Below are 13,905 nucleotides of genomic sequence, written 5' to 3' on the forward strand. Positions count from 1 at the left end.
TTTTTTAAATAATGTCATTGTATTTTTCATAACTTTATTTATTTTTTCTGTAGTGCTAAGGATGGAACCCAGGTGCCTCTCACCGGGTAGGCAAGTGCTCTACCACTGAGCCACAACCACATTCCCTTCTTTTCTCATTTCACCATAGATGAGGGCATTTGGGGACCCCTATCCTAGACTTGCCCATTCTGGCCAGTGCCATGACGACAAGATGGTGCTTGCTGAGGCCTCACGGTTCCTTCTTGACCCCTTTCTTTCATAGAGAAGGTCGTGGAGGCGCTGACTGCGGCCATCCTGGACCTGGTGGAGCTGTACTGCAATACCTTCAACGCCGACTTCCAGACCGCAGTGCCTGGGAGCCGCAAGCACGATCTAGTCCAGGAGGCCTGCCATTTCTCTGGGGCCCTAGCCTTCACTGTCTATGCCACCCACCGTATCCCCATCACCTGGGCTACCAGGTGAGTTGATGCTCAGTACCCTCTAGAGAGTCACCTGAGCTTAACTTCCTGTTGGCTTCTCCTGTCTGTCTACCTACGAGTGACCTCACATGACACCTCAGTGCTAGGATGTGTGGCTTCATGGTACCACAGGGCTGAGGGGGTGAGCCAAGTGCCCGAGGGGAATCCAGGCTGGGACATTGCTGAGAGTGAAAGTCCTCTAGGAGATGGAGAAGCACCTGCCATTCCTTCTCAGCGCTGTCTGCCTCAGCATCCCTGCCCCCTCCAGATCCAAGGCCGGCTGAGGGAGACAGGCGACAGATGGCCAGTTCCCAGATAGAGTGCGTGCCCCAGGCCAATGACTGCACTCCCCTGCAGACAGCACAATGGGAGGGGCGGGGAGGTGGGGGATAACCCTTTGTCTGGGGTTCCTTAGGCCTGCAGGGGTGGGTGGGTGGAGGAGACGTTCATTTGGTAATCCTTAGCTCCTCCACTGGGTCCCCAGCATCCAAGGCCTGGGGGAATAGGCATTTGGTCCCACCCCACTCTTACTGGGCCCCTTCCCCCTCTCTTCCCTTCCCCTTCTCTCTTTGTTCCTCACTTAATGTATTCCTCTGGGCGATTGGCAGAGAACAAAGGAGGCAGCCTGGGAAACCGGGGCCTTCTCTGACCTCTTCTGTCAGGCACCTGTCATGAGCCACAGGGACCCCCATGTGTTGGCATTCATGGCCGCATATGTCGTTTTCCTCCCCCACCCGCTTTCTTGTGCGCATATGTATGCACACGCGTGCGCGCACCCACACAAACATACACATGCATATGTGTTCGGGCACACGCCGGACTGAAGCTGACCTTGGAGAGTGGGCTGGATGGCCATTCCCATTAGAGGAAGCAAAATCTCAATGCTCAGCCGGGAGTCTGCTATCAGCAGAGGGATTCAGACTTCTCTCTGAGCCTGCTTCCTCCCATAATGCTTGGTTGGCCTGTCCTTGACCCATGTTTCAGTTTCCAGAAACAGAGCCCTTCTACTGGGGGGAAGTGGGGTTTGGCAGGAAGGGGATGCAAAGGTTTGGGTGACTGAGACGGGTGTTGGGGGTTGACTTCCTTCTGTCTTTCGTAGCTATGAAGATTTCTACCTCTCCTGCTCCCTCAGCCATGGCGGCAAGGAGCTGTGCAGCCCGCTGCAGACCCGAAGAGCCCACTTCTCCAAGTATCTCTTCCACCTAATCATCTGGGACCAGCAGTAAGCGTCCCCCCATCCCCCCAACCCCAGCGCCTGTGGATCTGCTCCTCCCTGGGAATGTTCCTGGGCAGATGAACAGACACAGACTGGGGGCGAATGCCTGGGTTAAACCAGGCTCCCTCACTACCCTAACCAGACAAGTCACTCATCAACCCTGAAGTCTCCATTTCTTTAACTCTTCAATGGGGACATGTAAAATTTCTACCTCTCAAGTCGTTAGGAAGATCCAATGAATCATGTCCATAAAAGCTCTTTGCAATCTATAAAGGGCCATGTAACTGTTAGTTGTTAATTTAAATCATATCTTGTTGCTTTGATCTTGTCTCTCAGTAAAGAGTTTAACTAGTCTGGGGGACTCTCATCCTCTCCCTTCTTCCCAGAGTTCCCTTAGAATAGGCAAATGGTGGCTGGGGGTGGTGGTACACACCTGGAATCCCAGGTCCTTAGGAGGCTGAGACAAAGGGTCACAAGTGAGCCGGGTACCGTGGCACACTCCTGAATCCCAGTGGCTTGGGAGGCTGAGGCAGGAGGATCGTGAGTTCAGAGCCAGCCTCAGCAATTTAGTGAGGCACTAAGCAACTCAGTGAGACCCCCGTCCCTAAATAAAATACAAAATAGGACTGGGGATGTGGCTCGGTGGTCGAATGCCCCTGAGTTCAATCCCTGGCACCAAAATAAATAAAGAAAAATAAAAAGAGCTGGGAATGTGGCTCAGGGGTAGAGTGCCCCAGGTTCAATCCTTAGTACTGGGAGGTGGGGATGGGCCAAAAACAAAGAAAAGGCCAAGGATCTTGAGCTTTGTCCCCCATAGATAGAGAAGGGAGGTTTTCTAGAGAAATGAGATGGAGCCATGGAATAAGGCTCTGGTTCTAGTTCTGACTCTAATCCTACATTTTCTCCAGCTTATCTGTGCCTCAGTTTCTCAAAATGAGAAATGGGGACATTTGCTTAATTCGGAGGCAGTTGCAGCACTGAAGTAAGGTAGGCAGGTTGTAAATATGAAACCACAAATACAAGATAGTATTGATAGGGGCTGGGGTTGTGGCCGAGTGCAAGAGCGCTTGTCTACCATGTGTGAGGCCCTGGGTTCGATCCTCAGCACCACATAAAAATGAATAAATAAATGTCCAACTACAACTAAAAAAAAAAAAATCTTTTTTTAAAGATAATATTGATTACCATTTAATAATAATGGCAATTTGATGTCAGGAAGGTGGGGGTCAGCCAAGCAAAGCAGGAAGAAAGTGGAGGTGAGGTGGCCTTGAATTGAAGTGAGGTGGCACGGCAGGTGTGGCCTGCCTGTGCCTTGTCTGTGCTGTCTCCAATTCCCCCGCCTCCAGATGGTCAGACCACCTCTTGTTTGCGGCTCCCAGCTTCACTTCCCCAGACTGACTGTCAGGGTCCTCATTTGCAGATGCTACTCAGGTATTTGGAGTGCAGATTAAAGAGACCAAGGAGGGTCTTTGAGGAGGCCAAAGACGACCAAACTGGTAGACAGAGTCTGCAAATGTCGGGAGGGGTGGAATCTGACATTTTACAGATGGACAACTGGGCAAACCCTCTCTCCTGTCCTTCACACTTAAGTAATTCTTTTTTTTAATTATTTTAAAAATTTTTTAGTTGTAGATGGACATAATGCGATATTTTATTTATTTATTTTTATGTGGGGCTAAGGCTCGAACCCCAGGGCTTCACACATGCTAGGTGTGTGTAAGGCACGTGCTCTACCACTGAGCTCCAACGCCAGCCTCACACTTAAGTAATTCTTAGAGCAATAACTGCAGTTGCTGGTAAATCCGACAACTATCAGGGCTAGAGATACTCCTTGGAGACATAGGATCATTCTATTAAATGGCCCTTGAGTTTCACTATCCCCTTGGGATTTCTTCCGCCTTGGTTACTACTGATGTCCAGGAGAGTGGTGCTATACAGTGTTCTGGCTCAGGAGAACCACAAGAAATTGACTTTAGATACTTTTCTCAGACAGAATCAGAAATACAGAAGCATCCCAGCCTGCCCAGTGGGGCTCATTCTGTTCCAGGTCTGAGATCTCCACCTTGAATCTAAAGGGCCAGTCTCCTGGGGCGCTGGCCCTGTGGAGGGCATGATCTCCGCTCTGCAATCCAGATGCTCCACCTGATACATGTGGGCCCTTCTTAGTCAAGACCATGGCATTCAGGAGAAGGCACCAAACTAGGGGGTTTGGAGCACAAGCTTGGCCTACCGTCCTCTCCTTCTTACTGTAGATGCCATCCTGGGCAGCCATTCACTCTAGGATGGAGACAATAATAGGGCCTCCCCTACAAGGTTGTTGGAGGAGCAGTTAGGAGGAAACTGTAAGTAAAATACCTGGCTCAGCGCCCAGTGCATAGCTAATGCTTTCTTCTTCATTGTGGTCTTCTTAGCTGGGGGGCCCTCTCAGTTCCAGTTTCTCTGTTCCAGGTGACTGATAAAGTGATTGACACATGGAAGTATTTGTGCATGGAAACAGTATCTGTGTAGCCTAGTTTCAGAGCAGTGACTACAGCGTCACATAGCAAGAAGTACAGAGTATGTGCTCATGTCACACTACTGAAGCTGTTTCTCCTCTTCCCTGATGAGGACACTGTGGGGCCAGAGGTATAAATTAAGTGGGCTCAGACTGTGAGTGGCCAGTCCAGGACTCGACCTACCAGCACATTCTGGGAGTCCCGCCTGGAGGAGGCAGTCTTGAAGATGTGATGTTGAGAAATGGTGGCAGGCAGGAAGTTCAGGTCTTCAGCAACTTGGTGGTTTTCCTGAGCCACCCTGGGCGAATGTCCTGGGGACAGGCATACCAGATATACTCGGGGCCTGAGGAACTGGGTGCCTTTGTTGCATCTAGTGCTATGGTTTCAGCAAGAAAGTCTCTTCATTCTCCTTTTCCTTAAGTCACTGCTGGAAGCTTCTCCCTCCCTGGGCGGCAAGAAAGGTCTGGGGCCCAGCTCCCTCTCCTTGGGCATCAGGGTCAGCTGGTTCTGTCTCTTGTTGCTGCAGTACAGGGATCAGCTAACTCTCAAAATAGGCCCATGCTCTGTCACTTCCAGCCAAACCCTGGCTGGCATGTTCTCTGGCTGCTGGAGGGGCCCTAATTATAGCTGTGGGGCCCCCAGGGTAGCGGCAGCTGGGACGCAGCGGGCTGTGCCCAGTCTGTGGCGACAGGCAGGAGCAGTACCTCACCTAGGTAGAGAGTCCCCTGGAGGAGACTGGCAAGGGACTGCGGGTGCAGGGAGCTGTTTTATCTGAAACTGCTGACCTTGGGGTGGCCTCCTGCCTCTGTGCGCTCTGGGTGTGAAAGTTGCTGGGCCTGGGCAACAGGAGGGTGTGGCAGTGTGGACTTTGGCCCAGGGATAACTTCCGGGAAAGGTATGGCGGGTCCTCCCTCTTTCCACAGCTCCCCCAGCTGCAGCTCTTCATCCTGAGCGCAGGGAGTGGTGGGGTGTGATCCAGGCAGAGCTGCCCAGGAGGGGACATCTGGGCGCGCGTGGAGCCAGTGGCCTGCCTCTCTCAGTCCTTTCCTTTTGTCCCTGCCAGTTGGCTTTCTGACCATTTGGGGACTTCAAGAAGCCCCTTCGCTTTGTCCCTTTAGCTTTGAGTTTGTTGGGGGTGAGAAAAAACCACCATGTGTCCCTGGAGCTAGGAGAAGGGACACCGATCGGGGGGAGGGCTGTGGGGGAGGGCCAACTGAGGGCAGAGAACATGGTGCTTCTTCCTGGTGTCTCTTATCCGGGGTGGCGGGGGAGGGGGGAGGGGACTGTCAAATGGAAAGAGAGGACACAGGAGCAGCCCTGCTGACCCTCCACACCAGTCCTGCCCTCGAGGGAAGGAGGCTGGATTTTGAGGTGGCTCCAGCTGAGTCCTGTCAGGTACCAGGCGTAGTCTTGAAATCAGGGAAGTTCCTGTTGCTGGCTGTGTCTACTGGCCCCAGAGACACTGTGTGCTTCCAGGAGCTTCTAGTAGAGGTTTTGCATAGTTTCGGACCATCCTGGTTCATCAAGAAGGTTCCCCCACCCCCACCCCGCAACATCCAGGAACACACCTCTGACTCCCTAAGAGGGAGGCAGAATTCTCTGCCTCTCCTTGACTTCCCAGGCTGCCTGTCCCTTGAAGCCTCCTGATTTGGTCTTCTGTCCTCCCTAGGATCTGCTTCCCAGTGCAGGTGAACCGGCTGCCTCGGGAGACCCTACTGTGTGCCACTCTCTATGCTCTGCCCATCCCCCCACCCGGGAGCTCCTCGGAGGCCAATAAGCAGCGACGGGTACCTGAGGCCCTGGGCTGGGTCACTACCCCGCTCTTCAATTTCAGGCAGTATGTGAACCCCAGGATAGCAGCTTCTTGGTTTGGGTGGGAGAAAGGGGGAGGGAGACAGGAGGCTGAGTGCTGGACTAGTCAGTGTCCCTCAAGAGAGTAGCTACGTGGAGCACACTGGTGAAGTCCGGAGTCCCTTTAGTCCCATCCTGGATGAAGGGCCAAAAGAGAAATAGTGACCAGGACTGCTGATGTAACCAAGAGGCACTAGACAGGACTGGGGGCACAGACTGGCAGGTAGTGGGGAGGGGAGCATGGGAAAGCAATGCTTCAGTAACATGTCACCTGGTCTGGTCACTAGAAGGACCTCAGAGGTCATCTAGCCCAGCCTCTCTACCTTACGAAGGTATCTCTGCCACCAGGTCACTCAGGCCAGGGAGCAGTCAGCTCAGGGGGCCTCCTGGAGGGGGAGCTTGGAGGGAGGAAGAGGCCTCAGTCTATGGAGTAGAAGTAGGGAAGGGTGGTGGCTTCCAATAGTGAAGACAGATTTTTGAATTGGGGAGCAGGAGGGAAGCCGTCCACTTAGCCTGTGGGTTTGTTGGCTCATCTCACCCTCCTTCCTTCCCGCCTAGGGTCCTGACCTGTGGCCGGAAGCTTCTGGGCTTGTGGCCAGCAACACAGGAAAACCCCAGTGCCCGTTGGAGTGCACCTAATTTCCACCAGCCAGACAGTGTCATCCTCCAGGTGAGACCCCAGTCCTTCTCTCCCCACATCGGACACCCTCAGAGTCAGATCCAAGTTTTCCCCCTTGAGGTTTGGTTTGGGACAGTAGAAAGTGCTAGAACTTGGCACAGGGTGATGGCATAACGGAAGCTACTGGGTAAATGTGGTTAGAGGCTGAGCGCTGTGGTTGCTGCCTCCCATCTCCTGAAGGTCAACTTTGATTTCAGGGAGCCTGAAGGTGGAGTCTGAGACCTTCCCCATCCAGGGCTCAGCTTATCAGAGTCCCCGAGTTGAACTCTGGTGCTTCTAAATGTCATCAAATCAGAGCTTCGCCTCTTGGGGCCTGAGGGGAAGCCTGACCCTCCTGCTCACTCAGTGCATTTGCAGGGTGGACCTCTTCTGGTGAGGGGAGCTTGTTAGATCCTAGGTCCAGTTACTAGTTCCCAGCTCCCCTTTGTTGTGACCGTGAGATGCTTTGGTATGGAATAGGGAAAAATCACAGTTGACAGAGAATGGAATAGAATGATACAGAGTGGATGTTCCAGGTGTTTTGATCTGTCATTGCTCTGTACCCGAGGCTTAGAATAATGCACCAAATCAGGGCTCAGTAAACATTTGTCAAGTGGAGGAAAGTAGAACCCTTTTGGAGAACTGGCTCAGTGAGCTCTGATATCCACTTCAGGAGGACACCTGGTGGCAGAGAGCACGAGGACCCAGTGTTGCAGGGCCTAGAACTGGTAGGACTCCCACTCAGCACACGGTCTCCGTTGCCAGCAGGCCTCAGGACTCCCCAGCCTCTGCTAGGATGCTCTCGGTGGCACCTGTTCAAAATTCTGGGGCTCGACGCCTCACCCAGGAACCTCTCAACCCAACTTCTTCCTCCCTTGCTCGCTTTCCCTCCCTCTGTTTCCTTTGTGTTTTGTTGAAAGGTATCACTCTAAGGGACTTGGTGATCACAAGTCTAGCTGGGTTATTTTACAAAGACAGGGAAGGATGGAGCAAGGTGGCAACGCTGGACTGTGAGAGGGAGGGTGGGGACCCAAGGGGATGGCTGCCTCCCCTGTCTTCACTTTTCTGGGCTTATCCTCCAGATTGACTTCCCCACCTCAGCCTTTGACATCAAATTCACCGGCCCCACTGGAGACAAGTTCAGCCCCCGCTATGAGTTTGGCAGTCTCCGAGAAGAAGACCAACGCAGGCTTAAGGACATCATGCAGAAGGAGTCCCTGCACTGGTGAGGGCCAGGACACCCCCATAGGTGGCTCAGGCTTCCCTAAGTCTCTCATGCTTTATCTGACCCTCTCTTACTTATCTCTCAGCACTTGGTCCCTGTCCTGCTCTGGGAGTGGAGGTGGGACAGGATAGGCGTTGCCACCGAGACAGAAAGTGGTGGCAGCCTCCAGACCTTCCTCTTGAGCTGACACTTGGAAAAGGGGAGAGGTTAGGAAATGAGGTCTGAGAGTGCCCACGCCCACACTGGGGTGTGGCCGGGCCATAGCTGCCAAGAGGACCAGAGTTTTGCACCCCGCACCTCATAAACTGCCAAATGGTCTAAGGGGCTGCTGGTCTCACCTCCCTGCCTCCCTCCTGCCCCTTCCACACCAACAGCCTTTGCAATTTTCTGGCCCTGTCACTTTCCAAAAGGGATCAGGTGTCAAGGCAAGCTGGTAGCTCTCAGGGTAAATGAGTCCAGGCTGATCTCATTCTTGGGGCTGTGCATTCACCAGGATGGAGGAAGGAGGGGTCACACCGGAGGAGCTGGTGGGGCCAGGCTCCTCCCCTACCTGCTCCCCACCTACCTCTCTGGCTCCTGCATAGCCCTGTGCACCTGCTGGGCCAGGGATGAGAGAGGTGGGCTTGTTTCTTTCTTCTCTCGCTCATGTCCACCCAGGGTGCCAAAGTAGCTGAGTGATGAAGACCTCTTCTGCTCCCATCCCTCTGCTGACCCCTCACTTCATTAACCCCTCAGCTCCCTTCTCCCATTAGACACCTGATCTCAGGCAAGACCCAATTAGTTGCAAGGCCTGTAAATCAGACAGCTGGCCCCGGAGGCCCCAAGAGGCCTCAGCTGCCCAAACCCTGACGTATGGGGTCCACTGCCCTCTGGTGGCTCTGCTTGGGAGTGGTGCCCTCACCACATCTCCAGGAGGGGAAGCAGGTTTGATGCCCTTGGCCCATTCTTTGGGTCTACACCTGAGATGACCTTGAGTCAGCATCAAAGGTGAGATTTGGACCCTGCTTCCCAAACTTTGCTTCTCTTTGGAATCACCTGGTCATCTTTTAAAAATATCTGGTACCTGGCTTGCTCAGACATTTTGACTTCATTAGCTTTGGGTATGACCTGGGCACAGAAAAGTCACCAAGCGCCTCAGGTGACTGTATTGTGCAGCAAAGTTGGGAAACCCCCAGAATGTCGGTGTGTAGAAGTTCCTCACCTTCTGGCTGACTCTGCCCCCTTCCCTTCTTTTCCTTCCCCAACGTCCCCCCAACTCAGGCTCACTGATGCTGACAAGAAGCGCCTGTGGGAGAAGCGATATTACTGCCACTCGGAGGTGAGCTCGCTGCCCCTGGTGCTCGCCAGTGCCCCCAGCTGGGAGTGGGCTTGCCTGCCGGACATCTATGCGCTCCTGAAACAGTGGACCCACATGAACCACCAGGATGCCCTGGGGCTCCTGCATGCCACGTGAGTTGAAGCACCCCCATCCTGACCCCAGGCAGATCTGGCCAGCCCTGGGGAGATGATGAAATGCCCATGGACAGTCAGGGCTTTTGTGTTTCTCCTTAACAAAATGAAAATTGCACTGTGAATTTCCATATGCCTACCACCTGGATTCTTCCATTGGCATTTGCTTTGTGTGCTTTATGGTATATCTGTCCATCCTTCTGTCAGTCCATCCTATTTTTTAATGCATTTTGAAGCAAATTTCAGACATCAGTAAATTTCCTTCTAAATACTTTAGCACAACTAGAGCTCAATATTCTTTTTTTTCTACTGAGTCAACATTTACATATAAGGCAATGCTTGAACTTTACCTGTACATTGACAGAGTTTTGGAAAATGCATAGGCCTTGAGGCTCAACCTGTGTTGCTTACTTCTGTGTCAACAGTCTTCCTTCTTTCCCTTTCCCTAGGGTTCTCTAGGGACAAAAGGATCCAATTCTCAGAACCCTGGACTATTTTTTCTAGATGGAACCTAGGATTCTCAGTTTATTTCTTGCTATTCTCAGTGATCAAAATGTACCTGTTCTCTGACCTGCCTTTAGGATTGTCTGAGGCAATGGTTTTGTTAATCTCTTTTAAATGAATTCTACACAATACCAAGTATTAGCTTTCTTAAAATTCTGCAGCTCTATTATTTGTCTGGCAAGCTTTGCATGAAAGGATGTTACCAAGGCAAATAATGCCTTAACCCACATGAGGGCTCTTCAGTGATGAGAATTTGTGGAAGAGATCTTTGGGAGTAAGGTGGAGGGCTTTGTCCCATTTTCTTTAAATCACCTAAAGAATGAGCATGGCCACTCTCCTGCCCCTCCATGGCCCGCAGAAGACTCTAATCATGGGGAGTATCATTCCCAAAGGTTGCTTTCCAGAGAAGGCGCTAGTTGTTCCAGTGGCTTTGGCAGATCCCGGGAGACATTGCATTTGGTGTGAAGGTGCTCTGTGGCTCTTTTGCCACAGAGCCTGCAGCTGAGTCCTCAAGGTACTGGGCTCTGTTTTGCAGCTTCCCGGATCAGGAGGTACGCCGGATGGCCGTCCAGTGGATTGGCTCACTCTCAGATGCTGAGCTGCTTGACTATCTGCCACAGCTGGTGCAGGTGGGTGGACTGATCTTCCCTCTGGTTCTGATAGTCTAGTTCCCAAGACCCCAAGTCAGTCTGCAGCCTGTCCCTTAGAACCCAGGGTCTCCAGATTTCAGGCAGTTAATAAAGCCTTGCTTTGCTTTCTCCTGAGCAGGCCCTGAAGTATGAGTGCTACCTGGACAGCCCTCTGGTGCGCTTCCTTCTGAAACGAGCTGTCTCTGACCTGAGAGTGACTCACTACTTCTTCTGGTAAAATCGAGTGTAGAAAGGTGGGAGGTAGACATGCTTTTCATACAAGAGTATTTTACCCCTAGGTGTGTAGGGGTAGGGAGCTGAGTGATCTGGGTTCCAGAACGAGGCTGAGCTGCCATGTGGCCTTGGACTAGCATCTTTTCTGAGGGTGATCTCAGTTCACCCCCGTGTAACTCCCACCCACGGCAGAGAGCTACAGCGGGGCTTTGAGCTCTACTCAGGCAGGGTGGCTTGGATGAGCACCTCTGGGTGAGCAGAGCATTCAGAGTATATTTTCCCTCTTGGCCATAGGGTGGGTCTTCTGGGGAGCTGGAGCAGGGTGTGACCTGTCCTCCCCTACCTGCTGCCTGTGATCCCTTGAGCAGCCCGACCCCCCCCACTCCCTTCCTTGCAGGTTGCTGAAGGACGGCCTCAAGGACTCTCAGTTCAGCATCCGCTACCAGTATCTGCTGGCAGCACTGTTGTGCTGCTGTGGCAAGGGACTGAGGGAGGAGTTTAACCGCCAGTGCTGGCTTGTCAACGCCCTGGCCAAGCTGGCCCAGCAGGTCCGGGAGGCCGCCCCATCTGCTAGGCAGGTGAGTGGGCAGGGCTGCCTCTACCTGTCTCCATTTCTAGTCTGGAGCTGCTGTGGCCAGTAGTTTACCTCTAAGCCTTCTGAGCAGCAGGATGGCACTTGACCATCTCTGGTTTAGAAGCTAGAAGGAGGTGACCGTGTCTATAACCCACAGGCCACAAACAGATAGTCTACAAGCTGGATACAGTCTACCAGTACGTTTTTCTTTTTTCCTTGCAAAATATTGAAATTTTTATTTAGCCATTTGCCTCCGAGGCTAAGCACAGTATGTAAGTTGCTCTCTGCACAAAGCAGCCAGAGGGGCAAGTGAGGGCTGACATCCAGTCGTATTTTGTTCACTGTGCTGTGAGCCATGCTCAGGGCTGGAAAGGATGCCAGAGGCTCATTCATCTGTCTACATGAGGCACCATATTAGGGCAGCAGCAGCATTCCTGGTGGCTAACGTCTAAAACTTGAGAGATGTTTATATTAAAGTCTACATTGTTAGCTTCCCTTGGTAAAGCCTGGGCAGCACTTTCCCTTGGTGATTTCACCTGCTCTCTCAGTTTTGTGGCCTGCTCCCCACTGTCTCTCTGTCTGCCTTGCCTGGGTAGGTATTTGGACTTGCTGCTCATGCACTGAGCCAAGCCAGAACATAGTGGGGGTGGTTTTGCTTCCCATGGGTCTCCTGGATGTTATCCATACTTCTCAGAAGTACCACTAGGCACCTACCCTGGTAGAGGCCTGTCTCTGTGTGGAGCCTGTGGGCCCCTCACCTCACCCCACCTCTCCCCCGCTCCCTGCCAGGGAATCCTCCGCACCGGCCTGGAGGAGGTGAAGCAGTTCTTTGCCCTCAATGGCTCATGCCGCCTGCCACTCAGCCCCAGTCTGCTGGTGAAGGGAATCGTGCCCAGGGTGAGTGACTGGTGGTGGGTTTGGGGCTCTCAGAGTGGGGAGGGCTCAGTGGAGATGAGGTCCTTGCTGACCTGGTTCTTGAGAGAGAGGGAGGAGGAGGGGAAGTGTATTAGTGGCCTCTTCTATTCTTAACCCTAATGTGTGTGGACCTGGCAGCTGTGCTGGGTGAGCCTGGGTCAGTGTCTCTCCCCAAGAGTGTTGGGGATGACTTGGGGAAGGTGATGATGGTGGTAGCTATTGGCTGTCATTTCCCCACACCCGTGGCCTGGTGCCGTTCTGCATTTCATCCTGAAGACTCTCGAGAAGTCGTCCTATTGTGAGCCTCGTTGGACAGAGAGTAAACTGAGGTCGATGAGATGTGGGAGTCACGCGAAGTCAGGAGACTAGAAGGAATGACTGGAGGGGAAGAGATGGGGCGCTGGAGGGGGGGCCCTAACAAGCCGAAGACACAGGGCAGTGAGGAGAGGGCATGAGCAGGTCTTGTGGGGGGCGCTGACAGCAGGAGGGTGGGCAGCATCTTGATCCAGTGGGAGAGGCCATCTTCCTTCCTGGGCATGGATCACCTGAGCCTGGTCACTGCCCTGTCTACCATGCAGGACTGTTCCTACTTCAACTCCAATGCAGTCCCCCTCAAGCTTGCCTTCCAAAATGTGGATCCACTGGGAGAGAACATCCGGGTCATCTTCAAGGTGAGGCTACTTCACTCAGGCCTGGTGGGGTGAGGTGAGAGAGAAGGAGGGAGCCCAGTGGCGGCAGGAGTGACCCCAGGATGGTTTCTTCCCTCTGTTCCTCAGTTCCATGCTGTGTGTGTGTGAGTGTATGTGTGTATGTGTGTGTGTGTGTGTGTGTGTGTGTGTGTCTGTTGCTGGGGATGGACCCCAGGCCTTGAGCATGCTAGGCAAAGTGCTCTACCACTGAACCACATCCCCAGCCCACCATGCCGCCTTTTTAATATAGGAAAGACTATCAGCTCTAAAAGGATTTAGATGTATTCCCACATAACCCCAGAGGGGCTAAGAATAAAATGTTAGGCATTGTAGAGGCAAATGAATGACAGCTCACTTTATAGAGGACTTTCTAGGAAGCTCAGCTGCCCTGACAATGGAATGGGTCAGGTGATGATCTGCTTGTCCCTGGGGGTATTCCAACAGAGAATGAATGACCATGTGGCAAGGATATTAAAGAAGAAATTAATAGCCAGGCAGGGTGGTACACACCCATAATTCTGAGGCAAGAGAATTGGAAGTTCAAGGCCAGCCTCAGCAACTTAACGAGACCCTGTCTTGAAATAAAAAATGAAAAGGGCTGGGGATGTAGCTCAGTGGTAAAGAACCCCTGGGTTCCCCTCATACCAAAAGAAGAAATAACATATCTGGCACAGATCAGACTAGACAAACTATGTCTCCTTCTAAATGGTACCTGCGAGATTCTGAGAAGTAAATAGTGATCTCAGAGTGGATAGGCTAGTGGGCTTCCTGGCAAAACACGGAGTGGGGCTGGGGAAATTGCTCTGTGGTAGAACAAGTGCTCAGCATATGCAAGGATCTAGATTAGTCCCTAGCAGCAGCACATGCACACACACACACACAAAAAAAATGTGCATGTATTTTTGTAGATTATAGTACCTATTTATTTTGTATATGTTCCAATCTGGGATAAGCTTTCAAGTTTTACAAAGCCCTGATGATCAGGAGGGATGCTTGTGAAAGAGGAAC

At 52.4% G+C, this 13,905-nt stretch overlaps 1 protein-coding gene across 4 annotated transcripts in view; it reads left to right on the plus strand.

The window, feature by feature from the left end:
* Positions 1-13,905, plus strand: part of Pik3c2b (phosphatidylinositol-4-phosphate 3-kinase catalytic subunit type 2 beta) — a 63,120-nt gene that overhangs the window by 32,973 nt on the left and 16,242 nt on the right. For all 4 annotated transcript variants that reach the window (XR_013344353.1, XM_026397117.2, XM_026397118.2 and 1 more), the window contains 11 exons: positions 263-458; positions 1,558-1,680; positions 5,839-6,006; positions 6,579-6,690; positions 7,761-7,903; positions 9,164-9,352; positions 10,392-10,485; positions 10,625-10,719; positions 11,117-11,297; positions 12,083-12,190; positions 12,787-12,879. Coding sequence is in view for 3 of the 4 variants with exons in the window: in XM_026397117.2 (XP_026252902.2) it covers positions 263-458; positions 1,558-1,680; positions 5,839-6,006; positions 6,579-6,690; positions 7,761-7,903; positions 9,164-9,352; positions 10,392-10,485; positions 10,625-10,719; positions 11,117-11,297; positions 12,083-12,190; positions 12,787-12,879 (1,502 nt within the window). In the remaining variant the exon portion in view is untranslated. The remainder of the gene's footprint in view (positions 1-262; positions 459-1,557; positions 1,681-5,838; positions 6,007-6,578; positions 6,691-7,760; positions 7,904-9,163; positions 9,353-10,391; positions 10,486-10,624; positions 10,720-11,116; positions 11,298-12,082; positions 12,191-12,786; positions 12,880-13,905) is intronic.

The sequence above is a fragment of the Urocitellus parryii genome, chromosome 9 (genome assembly GCF_045843805.1).
Source record: "Urocitellus parryii isolate mUroPar1 chromosome 9, mUroPar1.hap1, whole genome shotgun sequence".
Taxonomy (NCBI): Eukaryota; Metazoa; Chordata; class Mammalia; order Rodentia; family Sciuridae; genus Urocitellus; species Urocitellus parryii.